The sequence below is a fragment of the Acipenser ruthenus genome, chromosome 4 (genome assembly GCF_902713425.1).
Source record: "Acipenser ruthenus chromosome 4, fAciRut3.2 maternal haplotype, whole genome shotgun sequence".
NCBI lineage: Eukaryota > Metazoa > Chordata > Actinopteri > Acipenseriformes > Acipenseridae > Acipenser > Acipenser ruthenus.
The window spans coordinates 68,491,052-68,509,589 of NC_081192.1; the positions used below are offsets into that span (position 1 = coordinate 68,491,052).

Consider the following 18,538-nt stretch of genomic DNA (forward strand, 5'->3'; position numbering starts at 1 on the left):
TCTGATAACTACAGTTTAAATGCTATTATGTTCATAAGAACAGGATTCAAACTGGGGGAATAATTTGTGATTGTCTAATATATGCCCAGTGCCATACTGCAGGAACAGAAAGAATATAGGAATCAGGAATGCAAGGTTTCTTTCCCACACCCCCATCAGTACTAAGACACAAAGCAGCCTGTGTATGTGGCAAGTGGAGTTTGAGAATTTCCTCAGCAAGGAATCTGATTGTCCTGTTGTTTTGCACTGTTGAGTCAAAACAACATTGACAGAACCGCAGAGCCACAAGATTTCTTAAAGCAGTGGCAAGGCAAATCCTAATGTGACACAGCAAAAAAAATACCTCTTTATTCATTCCTGCTGTTTTGTACACGTTTACCTGTAAATTCTTAAATGTGCATGCATCCTGTTCAAATTAAGCGGAGATAGTACGAGATGTGGAAGTCGCTGAACTGTGGTATGAAATGTTTTTGTATTATCAACATTATTGAATTAGAAAATTCTGTATATCCTTGTGACAGGGAGATCGTGGAGTGTGAGTGTACCTTTGAGAAAGCAGCTGCAACGCTTGGATGCGGGGCGGAGCTCAAAAAGCGGCTGCACTACAGCTCGGGGCTACTGCAATGCCATTGACACAACATGACGACTGCTAGTCCCACTACAAGGTACGTCCTGCTCCAGGAACCTGCTACTCTACGTAACCTTCTTTATACTGTGGTGGGATCACCATCCCCTAAACTGACCTACTTCTGGGCTCCTGGAGTCCCGGCGTTCTCATGGAGGCACCTATCTCTTCACACGGCCTTGGCTGGGCAATGCCTTCACAAGCACCGTCTTGGAATGGAAGGGTTTCCTGGTAGTTGTTCTGCGGTGGACACTCCACTCCTTGATGCAAACAGAAGCTCTCACTCAGCTCCCGTCTGTGTGTCAATGGCATTACAGTAGCCCCAAGCTGTAGCACAGCTGCTTTTTGAGCTCTGAGCCGCATCCACGGGCACGCCCCCCAGCCAATCCAGACCTCACGATCAGCTCAGTACAGGGCGAGCCCACTGCTCAACTGGTCGCCTAGCAATGTGTCTACTGTGGCACGTCGTAGCTGCTTTCTCAAAGGCACAAACACACTCCACGAACCAGTGACAGGGATCTCCCAATGTACAGTATAAAATAAAATACAAATAGAAACAACAAATCTACACCATAAGTATAGGCTGATAATGCTTAAAGTTTTGAGACAATGAATTTAATACCTTTAAAGGGTTCTGGTTGGAGTTTTCATGACTCTGTGCCATACTTTGGTTCTGCCAGTCTTGAACTAGGTCAGGTTTTATTGCTAGTGACAACTGCCTTTATGCTACCGGTAATTGGGCCCTTTGGTCTCCTACTGTACCTTACTTTACCTTAAGGTAAAGTAGTCAACAATTAGTACTTGGGTTCCATGAAACCAAACAATAATGTGTTAGGAATTACACAAGCAAGTTTTTACCCCTGAAGAAGAACATTTTCTATTTTTAGCCCAGATATACAGTACTGGCAGTTATTAATTATTAATACATTAGGACTTGTTTTTCTGAGTACATACAAAAATTACATCACCAAAAAATCATTTGACTGCCATTACATAAATACATTGGGGAGTATATTTCAAATGATGACTTTACTTCAGTCATAAAAAACAAATTATTAACATACTTCTTAATTTGTAACATTCAAGTAACTATAGTCTGTAAGTGTTAAATGGTTAATTTTTTTTTTTCTTACCTCGATGAGCATGTACAGAGACAGCATGGTTACTGAAAAGTTGTATGCAACTAAAACACCCTTTAAAGAATATGCAGGTCTGTTCTTCATATATATTGTTCCCAGCCATACAATAAGCAGGTACAAAAGGGTAAGAGACATTGTCGGCAAACAGGAGTCCAGCATGAACCATCCTCTGACCCTGGTATCTAAAAATGAAGAAACACATGATGTCAAAATGTACTGTGCTGCTGCTGTATTTCACAGATTACCAGTATATACAGTTTCTGTAATTCCCAGAACACTTTTAAGAAGGCAACAAAAACTGAACCTATACCTGTTAATCTGCCAGAATCTTAACTTCAGAGGTCAGAATCTGTAAAAGGCTGTGCACAACACAAGACATGCCCAGTGTACATGTATGCCTAGAAATGCTGAAGCTAACATTGACAGTGATTATAATAAATGGTGTAGCATAAAGACACATGTTTATCCAATCTGTACACATTTTTAACAGTTTCCTTAGTATTCAGAAATAAACCAGCAGTGTTGTGCAATGCTGACCACTTATCTGCCACCACATTATGCTTTTGAAAAATGAATTATAAACTTGGAAGCTCATTGCTTCTAAAAAAAAATAACCTTGTGCAACTTAACAAGATGTGTGCCCATTTTTTCTGCTGTGTATTTCCTGTTTTCTTATAGTGGTCCAAAATTTTAAATAAGGTAAATGTGATACTGATGACAAGAAAAAGTTAAACCATCTTCATGCACTGTTTGAAGTCAAATGAAGCCACAGGGATAATAAGTGAGCAAGCAATTTCATTATGTAGATCTAGGAAGTCAAGAAATGTTTAGTATAAGCCTCTGTGACAGATAGATATGCTGAAGCTGATATTGACATGGTGTAACATAACTGATACAGAAAAGGGTTAACTACACCTTGTGCTTTATAAATCTTAGATGTATGTGTTACAGTAAATATTCTTCATAGAATATTAATTATGAGAGCTTTTGTTATTAATGCTCAGTTAGGCAGGAATTGGTATTCTTGAATGGTACGGATTACAATTGGAATGTCGCATGTGACTTGGCTATGCCAGTGAGCCTTATCCAGGTCACTTGTATCCAAAGCTGTACGTGGGTGGAATAAATGCATGTTTGTTGTACCAATGTAGGACTGTTACTGTATGTAAGTAATTATACAGTGTATAACTAGAGTTGGTGGAGGGTTAGTAATGATTGAGGCATGCCTTTATCGTTAGATTGATGGGTATAATTATGAGGCACTGCAACATACTTTAAAAGGCTATTATTTAAAGCCTTGAGTAGATTTTTAACTCTTTTAAAATGAAGTATATTGATAGCATTTAAGCAATTTATAATCACTGTTTGTTCCTTAATAACAAAATAGTCATTTTTGGGTCCTGACCAAATTCCTAAGCTTCTCATAGGCGGAGATGGGACATGAACCTGGGACCTCACGCTTTGAAGCATAGCGCCGATAGTGCTGTACAAAACAGCCGGGCTCCCTTGCAGGAGCAGATATCAGGCTTGTGTCATCATGTTTAGATTGCATCACCTACCAGCCCTGACCCCTACCCCCGTGCACGCTGCTCTATGATAACAATCCGGAACCTGTCTATGCTGGAATCTGTCATGATTTTGAAGTCTCTGCTGCATAAAATCAATGTAAATTTGACCATGTTTAAAACTAATCTAAAAAACAAAGCAAAAACAAAAGCAAGACATTGTGAATATACTCACAAAATCGCAAGGCAACCCATTTCAGACATTCTGAAAAGATGCCTACTTACATTTTCCAGCAACACGGAGAAAACCTGAATGCCAGCAGAAATTGCCTGAATTCCACAGCAAGTACAGTATGCACAAGTGAACATCTTTCTATGGGATGGGAATGGTTTAAACAGGCTTGTACTAATAACAGGTAAAGATTTTGTTGAGGCATTGTTGTTTAAAGTTTTCTGAGGCAGTAGATATCGCCTATGCTACGCAATATCTAAATTTAAAGGGAGTGTTAGTTGAAAATCCAATGAAGATTAAGGACTGAAGTGCCATCAGTTTTTTTTTTTTTTTTTTTTTTAATGTGACATTTGTCATGTATCTTTTTTTGTGTGTGTTCATTACTTAACAAATGGCTGTATTTGAATATTTAATTAAATGTGTTTTTAGAAAATATATATATAATTTAAAAAGCTACATGTTTTGTATATTTGTGCGAGTTTGAAATCACTGCTTGACAAATGCTTACTTTTTGCTTAAAAAAATGTCTCTTATCATACTGTACGCAAGTAAGTGTTTATATAGGCTCCTTAAACTAAAAGTTGTTACCATGGTAAATTTGCAGTGATTTTTGCAGTTTTCCAATATGCTAATTTGATTGTCATGCAATACATGTAATACATACATTAACGAAAATAATTCGCGACATAATACATGATACATGATTATTAACATAATTAATAGCTAATAATAAAAAATACAGTCTATTATAGTAATTAATTCAATATACATCAGCGAATTGTTCTTTCTCATAAATGTAAAATTTAATAAAGATTCAGACAACATTTTTTAAGTTTAAAACAGTTTGCTATAGTTTACGATTTTATGGTAACCAATTTAAAACAAAAACAGAGACATACAGGGTGTTTTTGTTCAATGATTAAAAGTCATTGCTACTGTACTTGTTTCTATCAGCAAAAACAAGCAGGGACTCCTGGCCATGACAACATGAAGTACAGGGAATCCTACATCATAACACAAATCTTAGCATGCAGTTCAATAGTAAAGAATCTAATCATTTCAGAACTGAACTGATGGAAATAAAGAAATGTAATTGCAGGTTTGGAAAAGCCCTGACCCAGCTTCCAGTCCTAGGTTTCAGACTATGTATTACTGGTAAATGACCAGGGACCAAGCATTTGAGAAATCACCCTGTTAAATCTGCAGACTGTATCGTTTATAAAGTATTGATTTCCATTGTCCCTTGGAGACCGATTAATCAAGTAAAGAGTTGATCGCAGATTTTTTTTTTTTTTTAATTTAGTCATGCAGTTTTATTTTTGTATATAAAATAAAATCAACCAATAGAAGATCTGAATTTTCTCCACGGCGGTCCAATCATAAGTGAGCGGAGGCGGGACATAAAGTCTTTAGTAGGTTTAACCAATGGGAGAGTCAAAGATCTGCCCCTTGTTATACAGATGTCCAGTCATGAGTGAGCAGAGGCAGGACATAATTGGAAGTTTAGCCAATGGTAAAGTAAAAAATCTGCCCTGGTTTTACAGCTGTTCAATCATGAGTGAGTAGAGGCAGGACATAATTGGGAGTTTAACCAATGGGAAAGTCAAAGATCTGCCCTGGTTTTATAGCTGTCCAATCATTAGTGAGCAGAGACCGGACACAAATATTCGAAGGACTGGGTAGGGTGTGTAAGGCTGCATCCACACTGGACAGAGTGATGCGAGCAATGCGAGCGAAGTCGCCACATACCAATCCACACCAGACACGACTTGGAAACGATCCTAAAGACTGGAAATAAATTCATGACCCCGCCCATGTATTCCTATTGGACATACTAGAGATGGGCTGTCCCATTACAAAACAGGTCTTGTTTTGATAAAAGGTTGCCACCCTGACCTTCGGCAACTCTTGTAAAATAAAGGTTGGACTTGTAGATATTGCTTATTATAAAGACAGTTATTGAGAATTATATTGAGAACTTCAAAGTAATATTTCAAATTGCTTTTTACAAATTAAAAAAAAAATGTCATAAGACAATGGAGACATTGTAGTCGATTTGGTTATGAATCAATTTTCAAGAACTAAAAATGGAGGTACAGACGTGCTCAAATTTGTTGGTACCCTTACAGCTCATTGAAATAATGTTTCATTCCTCCTGAAAAGTGATGAAATTAAAAGCTATTTTATCATGTATACTTGCATGCCTTTGGTATGTCATAGAATAAAGCAAAGAAGCTGTGAAAAGAGATTAATTATTGCTTATTCTACAAAGATATTCTAAAATGGCCTGGACACATTTGTTGGTACCCCTTAGAAAAGATAATAAATAATTGGATTATAGTGATATTTCAAACTAATTAGTTTCTTTAATTAGTATCACACATGTCTCCAATCTTGTAATCAGTCATTCAGCCTATTTAAATGGAGAAAAGTAGTCACTGTGCTGTTTGGTATCATTGTGTGCACCACACTGAACATGGACCAGAGAAAGCAAAGGAGAGAGTTGTCTGAGGAGATCAGAAAGAAAATAATAGACAATCGTGGTAAAGGTAAAGGCTACAAGACCATCTCCAAGCAGCTTAATGTTCCTGTGACAACAGTTGCAAATATTATTACGAAGTTTAAGGTCCATGGAACTGTAGCCAACCTCCCTGGGCGCGGCCGCAAGAGGAAAATCGACCCCAGATTGAACAGAAGGATAGTGCAAATGGTAGAAAAAGAACCAAGGATAACTGCCAAAGAGATACAAGCTGAACTCCAAGGTGAAGATACGTCAGTATCTGATCGCACCATCCGTCGCTTTTTGACCGAAGGTGGGCTCCATGGAAGAAGACCCAGGAGGACTCCACTTTTGACAGAAAAACATAAAAAAGCCACACTGGAATTTGCTAAAATGCATATTGACAAGCCACAATCCTTCTGGGAGAATGTCCTTTGGACAGATGATTCAAAACTGGAGCTTTTTGGCAAGTCACATCAGCTCTATGTTCACAGACGAAAAAATGAAGCTTTCAAAGAAAAGAACACCATACCTACAGTGAAACATGGAGGAGGCTCGGTTATGTTTTGGGGCTGCTTTGCTGCGCCTGGCACAGGGTGCCTTGAATCTGTGCAGGGCACAATGAAATCTCAAGACTATCAAGGCATTCTGGAGCGAAACGTACTGCCCAGTGTCAGAAAGCTCTGTCTCAGTCGCAGGTCATGGGTCCTCCAACAGGATAATGACCCAAAACACACAGCTAAAAGCACTCAAGAATGGATAAGAACAAAACATTGGACTATTCTGAAATGGCCTTCTATGAGTCCTGATCTGAATCCTATCGAACATCTATGGAAAGAGCTGAAACTTGCAGTATGGAGAAGGCACCCATCAAACCTGAGACAGCTGGAGCAGTTTGCTCAGGAAGAGTGGGCCAAACTACCTGTTAACAGGTGCAGAAGTCTCATTGAGAGCTACAGAAAACGTTTGATTGCAGTGATTGCCTCTAAAGGTTGTGCAACAAAACATTAGGTTAGCGGTCCCATCATTTTTGTCCATGCCATTTTCATTTGTTTTATTATTTACAATATTATGTTGAATAAAAAATCAAAAGCAAAGTCTGATTTCTATTAAATATGGAATAAACAATGGTGGATGCCAATTACTTTTGTCAGTTTCAAGTTATTTCAGAGAAAATTGTGCATTCTTCTTTTTTTGTGGAGGGGTACCAACAAATTTGAGCACGTCTGTATACACCAGAACTACCTGAGTTGATAAAGGCACCAATTCTTAAAACAGAGGTAATTATGTGGAATGACTTGTTATCTTGGTTGAGTCCCTGCTAAATTGAATCCCTTTGGTTTTGCTTTGCAGGGTTTTTTGGGTCGAACGCTAGCAGAGCACACATGGATTGGCCGCTACAGTGATGTCAGTGAATGGGCGGGGAGTTTAGGATTTATGTGTGATGTCACTGAAGGGGCAGGGAGTTTAGGATGTATGTGTGATGTCAGTGCAGGGGTACGGAGTTTAGGATTTATGTGTGATGTCAGTAAAGGGGGAGGGAGTTTAGGATTTATGTGTGATGTCAGTAAAGGGTCAGGGAGTTTAGGATTTATGTGTGATGTCAGTGAAGGTGCAGGCAGTTTAGGATTTATGTGTGATTTCAGTGAAGGGGCGGGGAGTTTAGGATTTATGTGTGATGTCAGTGAAGGGGCGGGTAGTTTAGGATTTATGTGTGATGTCAGTGAAGGGGCAGGGAGTTTAGGATTTATGTGTGATGTCAGTGAAGGGGTACGGAGTTTAGGATTTATGTGTAATGTCAGTGAAGGGGCAGGGAGTTTAGGATTTATGTGTGATGTCAGTGAAGGAGGACAGAGTTTAGGATTTATGTGTGATGTCAGTGAAGGGGGAGGGAGTTTAGGATTTATGTGTGATGTCAGTAAAGGGTCAGGGAGTTTAGGATTTATGTGTGATGTCAGTGAAGGTGCAGGCAGTTTAGGATTTATGTGTGATTTCAGTGAAGGGGCGGGGAGTTTAGGATTTATGTGTGATGTCAGTGAAGGGGCGGGTAGTTTAGGATTTATGTGTGATGTCAGTGAAGGGGCAGGGAGTTTAGGATTTATGTGTGATGTCAGTGAAGGGGCAGGGAGTTTAGGATTTATGTGTAATGTCAGTGAAGGGGCAGGGAGTTTAGGATTTATGTGTGATGTCAGTGAAGGAGGACAGAGTTTAGGATTTATGTGTGATGTCAGTGAAGGGGGAGGGAGTTTAGGATTTATGTGTGATGTCAGTAAAGGGTCAGGGAGTTTAGGATTTATGTGTGATGTCAGTGAAGGTGCAGGCAGTTTAGGATTTATGTGTGATTTCAGTGAAGGGGCGGGGAGTTTAGGATTTATGTGTGATGTCAGTGAAGGGGCGGGTAGTTTAGGATTTATGTGTGATGTCAGTGAAGGGGCAGGGAGTTTAGGATTTATGTGTGATGTCAGTGAAGGGGCAGGGAGTTTAGGATTTATGTGTAATGTCAGTGAAGGGGCAGGGAGTTTAGGATTTATGTGTGATGTCAGTGAAGGAGGACAGAGTTTAGGATTTATGTGTGATGTCAGTGAAGGTGCAGGGAGTTTAGGATTTATGTGTGATTTCAGTGAAGGGGCAGGGAGTTTAGGATTTATGTGTGATGTCAGTGAAGGGGCAGGGAGTTTAGGATGTATGTGTGATATCAGTGAAATGGCAGGGAGTTTAGGATTTCTGTGTGATGTCAGTGAAGGTGGAGGGAGTTTAGGATTTATGTGTAAAAGTGTCAGGAGAGAGAAGTGGGCAAGTTGAGACTTTATGAGCCATGCAACCTGCGAGAGAACGAGGCCTAGGGTTCCTGTAGTCGTTACCTTGAAGCCTGCAAAAAGGAAAAGTATCTGGATGAGATGCTGCAGACCCTTTGCAACCTCTTATTTCCATTCTGATACATATTGATTCTATAAACATTAATAGGTTGTACTCACCTCTAGGTCCAAACAAATAATCCACAAAATCATTTAACTGTTTGTCAAAGGCTTCTAGTTGCTCCTGAAAATAAAATAAAACATTATAAAAATAAGATTTACTTCCATATATTTCTGAGCCTTCTAAAAACATTTTACATTAACGGTACCTTTGGTAGAATGTTTCTCTTCTAATATCTGGACAGTTCAATTCTTTGTAAATGAGTTTTCCAGGTAGTTATCGAGGAAGATACAAATACCATATAGGGTACAGATACAGACAAAATGACAATTAGACGCTTACAAGGAGAGATCAAAGGGGCGATATTGCAAGGCAATTTTGCTTTCCCCAATCATGTTTTTACCTCCCCCTTTGATTTTACAGTGCTTTAATATGCATGTCTGAGATCTGCTTTGCTTATGTGTGCATTACCATGATTTTAATGGGATTTTACACTGCTTTACTACATTACTGTATGTAACAGTAAACTTTTATAAGGGAACATATGCATGCAAGCGAGATGGCTGGCAGTTATAAAATGATTAAATATTTAAATATCAGAGCAACAGAATGATGTCAAATAATAGAAGTGAGTTTTAGCTCACTAAAGAAGCACTTTAAACGATTCAATTATTATTTTTTGTATTTATACATTCATTCAGGATATTCAAATATTTCAAATATATGTACTGTTGGTTACATGGTCTACCTGCAACAAGACCACTGGAATGAGTTTGACCAAGTACATAGTACATTTATTGTATACCAGTAAGCAGTTGCAGCTTTTCATCTATTACACTATTTGAAATATCTGCAACACACAAGTACAAAATTCAACAGAAGAAAAAGGTAGGAAGAAGTAATGTTACCAGTGCTAAAAAGGGGGCACTCCATTAACCTGACCCAGTACAAGAGGGGGGGGCGCTTTTTGTTGTTGTTTTTTTTTACTTTCTCTAATAAATTTTAGCACCGAATGGTAACTTACATTTAAACAAATATATGAACGTGCACTCAACTCCTAATTAAAAAAATACTAATTAAAAACCTACCACTTAAATTACCACTTAAGAAATGTCAACAATTTCAACAATTTTCAACAACATTTAAAAAGACATTCATTTCTTGCTTAATAACTGGCTGGGATATTTATTCTTCGTTTTACACCCCAAAATGTGTTTATGCATTTGCAAATGTTGAAGGTACTTTCTAGATGTTCATTTCTTTACAATGTGTTTGTTTTGAATATAAAATAATATTAGACTGCTCAGGATCTTTTGTCTAATCAAAGCACATGTTTCACTTTCTGTATTCCACGACACACCACAGAGAAACCCTATTCATGACATCGACCACGCCACTTTTAGTCTTACCGTGCTGTATTCTATCAGCATTGTTGACGTCACCCAATTTTAAACAATCATACCTGAGACACCTCTCAGAATTCCATCCCACTGCAACGTCCATTCAAAACGATGACATCACAATAGCTGCATACCTTAGCCACACCGGTATTTAGTTCATCAACCTTTTTAATGAAAAGGACAGTGAACTAACTTGTGTTTCCATTATAAATCAGTAGAGTTATAGGACAGTGAACGTCTGTGTGTGGGTTATATCGACACTTGTATCACTTAAATGGAACTCGGTTTTCAGCCCCAGACTTCACTTTTTATTTATTTATTTTTTTAAATTTGGAATTGCCAATTATTTGACCCCCGATTTTCTCCCAATTTTTTTTGGAATGCCCAATTATTCAACTCGGCTCACCACTAACTCGGGAGAGACGAATACGAGCACTCGTGTTCTCTGAAATGTGTGCCGTCAGCCACCCGCTTTTATTCACACTGCAAGCCCGCTGTGAAGCCATTACAAAACTACAGCATCGGAGGACCACGCAGTTCTGAATTACACACAGGCAGGCCTGCAGGCGCCCAGTCAGCCACAGGGGTCGCTGGTACGCGGTGACCACTTGGCCAATTGTGCACCCTGGGAACTCCCGGCCACGGTTGGCAATGGCATAGCCAAGGATTCAAGGATTCGAACTGATGATCTCCAAGCTATAGGGGGCATCCTGCACTCCGGGTGGCCTTTACTGGCTGCGCCACTCGGGAGCCCCAGTCTGTTCACTTCTACTCATGACCATATTCCACCACACACAGATGTTCACTGTCCTACAAGCCTATAAAAAAGGACACCCTAAAAAATATTGACATTTGCATTTCAAATAACATTTCTATGTTTATATGATATATGATAAAGAAAACACAAGATACCAGCTGTGTCAACTGTGCTTTCCTATGTTAAAGCTTTTCACCGGGTCTTTTTCAAAGCATAATGTAAGGTCTAGTTGCACAAACTTGATTATTGCAAAAGACACTGACCTAAAATGTACAGCAGGTTGGGCTAAGGAAAGGTCACGTGTGCATGATGAATCAATACCGTTTTCCTAATTTACATATGTTTTGTATCATTTACACCACTTCTAACAGCACAGCGGGCGTGCAGATGTCATCGCTCAGAGTGAAAGGAAAGTTTGCTTCCAAATGTTTTTTAAACCTCATCCCATTTAACGTCCTCCATCCCACATGTGGCAGCAGAGGAAGTTGAACTGATCACAATGAGTGATCATATCCCATATATGCAAAAAAAAAAAGAAAAAAACAACATTCTAGAGCAGGCAGTTCTCAGAAATCCTGCTACGATGTCAACATGAAATGTGCTGCATGTAAGTGTAAAAGTGACAAAAATGATAGAAATCAACTCCTAAAGAAAAGAATCTGAATTCCTTATCTTATACTGAAATTAGAATAAAGTGTTCCCAACAACGCAGAATGCTATCTGAATAATATAGGATTTAGATTTTTTTAAACGCTCTGGCAAATAGGCATCGTTAAATGCCACTGCCATTGCCGGTACAGTATTAATGATAACGAATCAAGTATGCTGGTGTACAGTAACAGTATGAACACAAAAGAGCTGGGTTCTGAAATTTCAGTGCAGTGTCTTGAGGGAAAACGGTGATAAGTCTGTAATTCAACACACACTGCTGCCCTTCTGTGTGTGTGTTTTTATCCTGTTTGAAAAACAGAATACAAAACTTTCCATTGTGTTCAAGTGTCTTCAGAAGTTTGGAGATTATTATTACTATTGCATTTTGATACGTAATAGTAATAACAATAACACATTAAATTAAGCCATTAACATGTGCCTCACCGTTCAGCTAAAAGTATATTAAACTGGAAAATGTATCCTTGTAGTTGCAGTAATAAATACAGTTCTCAGGCTAACATATATCTTGTATGCTAGTACCTATGTGTAAGCTCCTGGCCTTTCCCCTGGGGATATCACCCCAAAAGCTGCTGGGAGTCTACAGCACCAAGCCCTTTTGTACAGCACCATTTTCACAAGCTAAAAGTAATACATTAAAATGAAACACAATAACATATTTTCAACCTAATGGCCAGTTGTTGGGAGTCAGTGGTTGTTGCATCTTGTGAGATCTATGAAGTAATAAATGTTAATAAATATTTGTAAGATTTAACGTAATTATTAGCACTTAATATTTCACCAGCAGGAACTCTGCAGCAGTAAAGATAATTAATAAAGTCTTCTTTCTAAATAACATCTATAGATTTTGTTTATGGCTTTGTGTATATTCTGGTAAAGGTGATGAAATCAGTAAGAATTATTTCAAGGTCTAAAAGGTTAGCTCACCTTTTGTTTTTCGAAAAGAACAAAACAATATAAATAGTGTTAATAATAACTGTGTTAGTCCCAAAAGATTGGAGTGAAACATGGCAGTGACCCAAAGGGCATCTACAAGCACTGTCCAATGATTTTTATCAGACCATTTATCCCACTGCAGCTTTCACAGGATAGCACTATTAGCTTGACACCTTTAAGAAACACCCAATGGAAACACTACACAGTATGTCCTTGCAAGGCGTTTGGTATTTATGAAGAAGCTCTGGAGTGAGCCAAACTTAACACGAACGTTTTATGTTTAATTGGAATCTTGAGGATAGACATTAACCACTCACGACCATGTGAACAGTTAGTATTCCTTGATGTAGAAAGATACTACAAAAAACAAATTTGTCCAATGAGTTAGTCCAAAACAATCATTAAAAACTTTAAAATAAGCGTCTACAATTCCAATGTAACTAACATATGATTTCCTCCTGATTTCAAATGAAATTCCTATTGAATTCAAAAGTCACAAGCATGAGTTCATGACATACTTTTCATAACTTATTTATTTTATTTATTTTATTTCATTTATAAAGCACCTACGTCAAGGTGGTTTACAGAAAAAATAATACACACAGCATAATAAAGCATTAAAATAGCATAAAAAAGATTATAATAAAAAGACTATTTTAAATAAAAGTAAATACATTTTCAATGTATAAAAAGCAATAATGGATATCAATAATAAAAAGACTAATAAAAAGGCTTGTGTATATAAATAAGTCTTCAATCTTGACTTAAAAACAGCAAGACTCCTAGCTTCTCTCTCAAAAAAAGGCAGAGCAGCTAATAGCGCCCCAGTAGAGGGACTGTCTGGATTGAAAGACAAGTATAGCTGAGTATCATCTGTGTAACAATGGAAATTCAATCCATGCCTGCGGATAATATCACCTAATGGCAACATATGGAATGAAAACAACAGGGGACCTAAAATAGAACCCTGAGGAACACCACAGACAACCTCTGACAAATCAGACTTGATCTCCCCAACAGAAACATACTGAAACCTATCAGAAAGATAAGACCTAAACCAAGAATGGACACCGCCTGCCAAACACACTAAACTCCCAAGTCGATTTAATAGAATGGAATGGTTCACGGTGTCAAAGGCAGCACTAAGATCAACAAGAATTAAAATTGAAGGAAAGCCAGAGTCGGAGCGTATCAAAAGATCCTTTACTACCCTAACAAGAGCCGTCTCAGTGCTATGTGCAGATCGAAATCCAGACTGAAATTTCTCAAATAATGCATTACAAGATAACAATTTTAGTAATTGATTGGCAACAACTTTCTCCAAGACCTTGGCTTAAAAATGGAGGATTGGAAATTGGTCAATAGTTGTTAATAACTGTAGGATCCAAATTAAGTTTTTTAAGCAGGGGTTTAACCACTACAACCTTAAGTGCAGAGGGAACTATACCAGGTGAAAGTGATTCATTTATAATTGTTAAAATGCTTGTATTAGCAACACTAAGTACATATTTTAATAGTTTAGTAGAAATAGGATCAAGGGCACAAGTGGTTGGTCTCATATGCCTAACTAACGCTGTCAGCTCTTGCAAAGTAACCAATGAGAAAGCCTCCATCATAACTTTATCAGGTCTAGTTAATTCAAAGGTCCATAATAGAAAGAGTCTGTAAGATCTGATCTCTAATGTCAAGAATTGTATTTTGAAAGAATTTTAAAAACTTAGTGCAACTAAAAATTGAACCAATATTAGAGGTAGATGTAATAGAAGGTGGATTTACTAATTTATCAATAGATGCAAAAATAAATCTAGGATTATTTTTATTTTCAATCAGTTTAGAATAGTATAAAGATCTAGCCTGCTACAAAGCCTTCTTATATTTAACATGGTGGCTTTTCCATGCAAGATAATGAACATGCAGTTTAGAATTCTTCCATCTGCGTTCCAATTTACAACCGACACATTTGAGTTTCCGAGTAAAATCATTAAACCATGGAGTGCTTCTTTTGGAAAACACCTGTTTTAACTGGAGCTATAGTATAAAAAAAATGTTAGTCATGGAGGTGTTATAGGTATAAACTAACTCATTTAATGATACAGCCTGAGCAAATGGTAATAAATTAAAAGCCTCACAAAACTTTGTAGCTGTTAATGAGTTAACTACCCGAGTTTTAATTATACGAGCCTGGCTCTTTACAATTAAGGGTAGTTTAATCTCAAAATCAATTGCAAGATAATCAGAAATAGAAAGGTCAGAAGTTACTATATTTTGAACATCCAAACCATGAGAAATCATGAGATCTAAAGTATGCCCACGATTATGAGTAGGACCTCTAACATGCTGTACATAATTTAGAGAATCCAATAGCTTCAAAAATTCTGAATCATTAGAATCAGTATCAATGTCCACATGGATATTAAAGTCACCCAATAAAAAAAAACTATACTGTAAAAACTATAACTGTCTGTTAACTATCATAGTTAACAGACAGTATATATAAAAAAAATCACCAAATTCAGTCAAAAAAATTAAATTAGACTTGGGTGGACAAAATACAATTGCAATAAGTACAGGTAATTTGTTAGCAATAATTAGCATTAGTAATTCAAAGGATGACTATCCCTTCAAGATTTCTTGTTTGATTTTAAGTTCAGTGCGGAAGTGGCAAGTCCACCTCCTCGACCAGTAAGACAAGCACTCTGAAGAAAAGAGTCATTTAGAGCAGAACCTCCCTCCTAACTTCATTCGTTACACAGTTCCATAAATACTGCTTGGAGTAAGTTTGATGTCTGTTATTTAAGTTGCTTATGTACAAAACACCTTTGTTTGTTATAATTCCTAATATGGTACTGTTCAGCACAGTGTATTCTATGTGATCATTGTTTTATTGTAATGTATATGCAGTCTGTGAATTTTCACCTCTTATGTAAAGTGTGGAAATCTCTACCATTCTACTTCATTTAACAATGCTGTAACAGTAATCCGATACATGATGACTGGTATCCATTTGACCTAAAAACTGGCAAACCTCCAATCACATTGGCTTCAAGTGGTGCACCTGCGACAGATATCTATTTCCAGAACTAATGGTATAGCTTCATATGCCAGCCAATTACCAGAGTCCTGAGCCACCAAAAAAATCCGCCTGGCTATACTGTAAGTCAGATCTTTGTAATCCATTAAGAAGATGCACCTAAGACACTTATTACAAAGCTGTAAGGCCACAATCTGTCATACATTCTTCACAAAGCAATGTTGATTATGCTCACTATGGGCTTGTGTGTTTGTGTCAGTCTTGAAATACAAGAACGTGTGCAGTGTTGTCTTCAATTGCTGTCTAGGGAGACATCAAGCCATCCTGTTCTTAGTCAAAAACATAAAAACAGTGTGTAGAATTGAGTTTGCTGTGGACAAACCCTACCCAAATGCAACAATTAATGTTAGTATTGGCTATTAGAGAAATGTAGGCCCGTAACCAGCCAAGGAGGGACAGAAAACATTAAAGAGCAGGGCCATGAAAAAGTAGGTTGCCATGACAAGACCCTTTTTTCTTTAAAATGTGGTAATTGTGAATGTAGTCAACAATTCAGGTGAGGGACAATGACATTTGCTACAGTCAAACATGGTACAGGTCCTATCAGTCCTGGCATGAGCTCCCTTGTCGTCCAATCCTGCCAGACTGAAAATTGGTGCAAGATTGTGTGTTAGTTTGTGATGTGGAAACTATTTTTGATTAAGTTTGTGACTTACTCATAGACGTGTTGATAGTCTTTTCAACATAACTGTATCTACACACTGAAGTACAGTGAGCCTGATAGCTGCAAGTCAATTTCCAAGCTATCAGCGGGAGGAGTACAGAGGCAACAGTTAAGTGCTTTGGATTGATTTGGTCTGTAATTATTGTTAGGTGAACTAAAAACGAATAATTTGAAGTACACGCCATATCAGAATGTTAATTACCTTTTCATAACAAGTGAAGCAGTTCAACTGCTGTATTTTAACTGTAAATTGGAGTACTGTGTTCAATCACAAATATAGGACATGTTATCATTGCCGTTTCATTGTAAAAACAATATACTGATAATATTCAAATTATGTTTGTGAGTTATTTTTTTGCAGTCATGTTTTGCTTTCATTTTCCTGTCTGTTGTTAATGTTCCCTCTGGTCGAAAGGTGTTAGCTCTCTGAAGACATTTCCCAATAGAGAAGTACTGTACATTAACCAGATGAAACATCCTCGGAGACGTTTAAGCAGTATTGTATTTTTATTTTATTACCACAAAGCCTGTATCAAACCTTGAAAGCAGAACCTTTTACAAGTTTAAATTAGAGTGGCTTGTCTTGTAACTATTCCTATACTATGTGTTGCAAATCTTTTTTCAACCTTTCAACAGAAATAGACAATATTCGCTGTGCAGACCCAGGAAGAAGAAGGAACAAGCTTTCTTCCCACCATTCCCAATGCTAGTGCACCTAAACAAAGGGAACTCTGTGTTTTAAGGCCAGGCGTGTCATTGTCTGTAGTCCTAGCTGTCAATAATGTAATAGCAAGACCAGGATTAATGTAGATGAGACAGCCCCCCCTGGCACAAACCATACAGCCCCTCTGGCACAAACCATACTGATCACAAAGGATTTCCTAAAACACACTGCACAAAATAGCATAGCCTGGGTACTGCTGCTGTGGTATTCTGGGCACGGTCTCCTTTTGCAAGTTAATGGCCGTGGGAGCTGATATTTCAAACCTATGCAAATGGCCTAAAACAATCCAGTGACACTTCACTGAAAATCAAGCAATTATACCCAACACATTTGAATGTACCTTACATTAAATAGTTGATGTACTTAACTTAAGCCATTTTAAGAAGAATACACTACACTGTACATTAAAAAGGCTTTCTAAAATATGCAATCCATACCATGCCCACAGCAAACTTAGATTTCATTGTGCACCACTTCATGATACATTACGCCCTCTTATGCCCTGTGGCAGGCTGGCTAAGCGGTGACGTCAGACAGAAGCAGGGACGGGAAAAATACGGACACCAGGCAAGTACTGCAGTTAAAGGCGGCGTCGTTTACTTATTAATCAAAAATAAAATAAATATTTAAACAGAAAAAGACTGTGCTCGCAGAGCAAAATAAAAGGTTTAAATAAAACAAATCACTAACACAAAATAATATAAAACACAGGTCAGGCTGGGCAGATTGCCTTCACTGTTCCTATGTCTTTTTAAGTTTAGTTTCGTGTTTCGTGTTTCGTTTTCCGCTCTCTCGTTCCTCTCGCTCTCTCCTCTCTAACACCCATCCGGAACTGAGAGTGCTGCAGGCTTTTTATATCGTGGCCGAGGGGTTTAACTAGTTAGTAATTATCCTATTACCCCTCGGCCACAATCTGCATGAGTTTTCTAACTACTGTGTGGATGGGGCTTCCCATCCACGCTACTTACTAAAAAAACAAACACTTGGCTACGCCGTCATCTATAAATACAATAATAAACAATAACAAAACCTGCAGCGCTTCGCCGTCTTCTATACATAATAAATTATTAATAATAATAATAATAATAATAATAATAATAATAATAATAATAATAATAATAATAATAATACAAAACAAATACAAAATACAGGGGCGGAGGGGACCCCGTTCTAAAATAAAATAAACAAATCAATGTACAGGGCACCTCGACTTGTTACACGCCCTCAGGACTGGATCACGTGCTGCAGTAGATTGACCCAGCTTATATTCTTTATTCTGCCTTTAGTCAATTATTAATGATGCCATGATAATGACTGTAGAAACAACATTTATAAGGTTTAAGTTACAGGTACAAGTAACTGATAAAACTAGAGATGCAA

At 37.7% G+C, this 18,538-nt stretch overlaps 1 protein-coding gene across 1 annotated transcript in view; it reads right to left on the reverse strand.

Annotated features, from left to right (window-relative positions):
* The window catches only part of LOC117400378 (elongation of very long chain fatty acids protein 2), a 48,852-nt gene that overhangs the window by 18,924 nt on the left and 11,390 nt on the right, over positions 1–18,538 (reverse strand). The window contains exons 2-3 of the mRNA XM_034000249.3: positions 8,977–9,040; positions 1,759–1,946 (exon numbers count right to left, since the gene is read on the reverse strand). Coding sequence (XP_033856140.1) covers positions 1,759–1,946; positions 8,977–9,040 — 252 coding nt within the window. The remainder of the gene's footprint in view (positions 1–1,758; positions 1,947–8,976; positions 9,041–18,538) is intronic.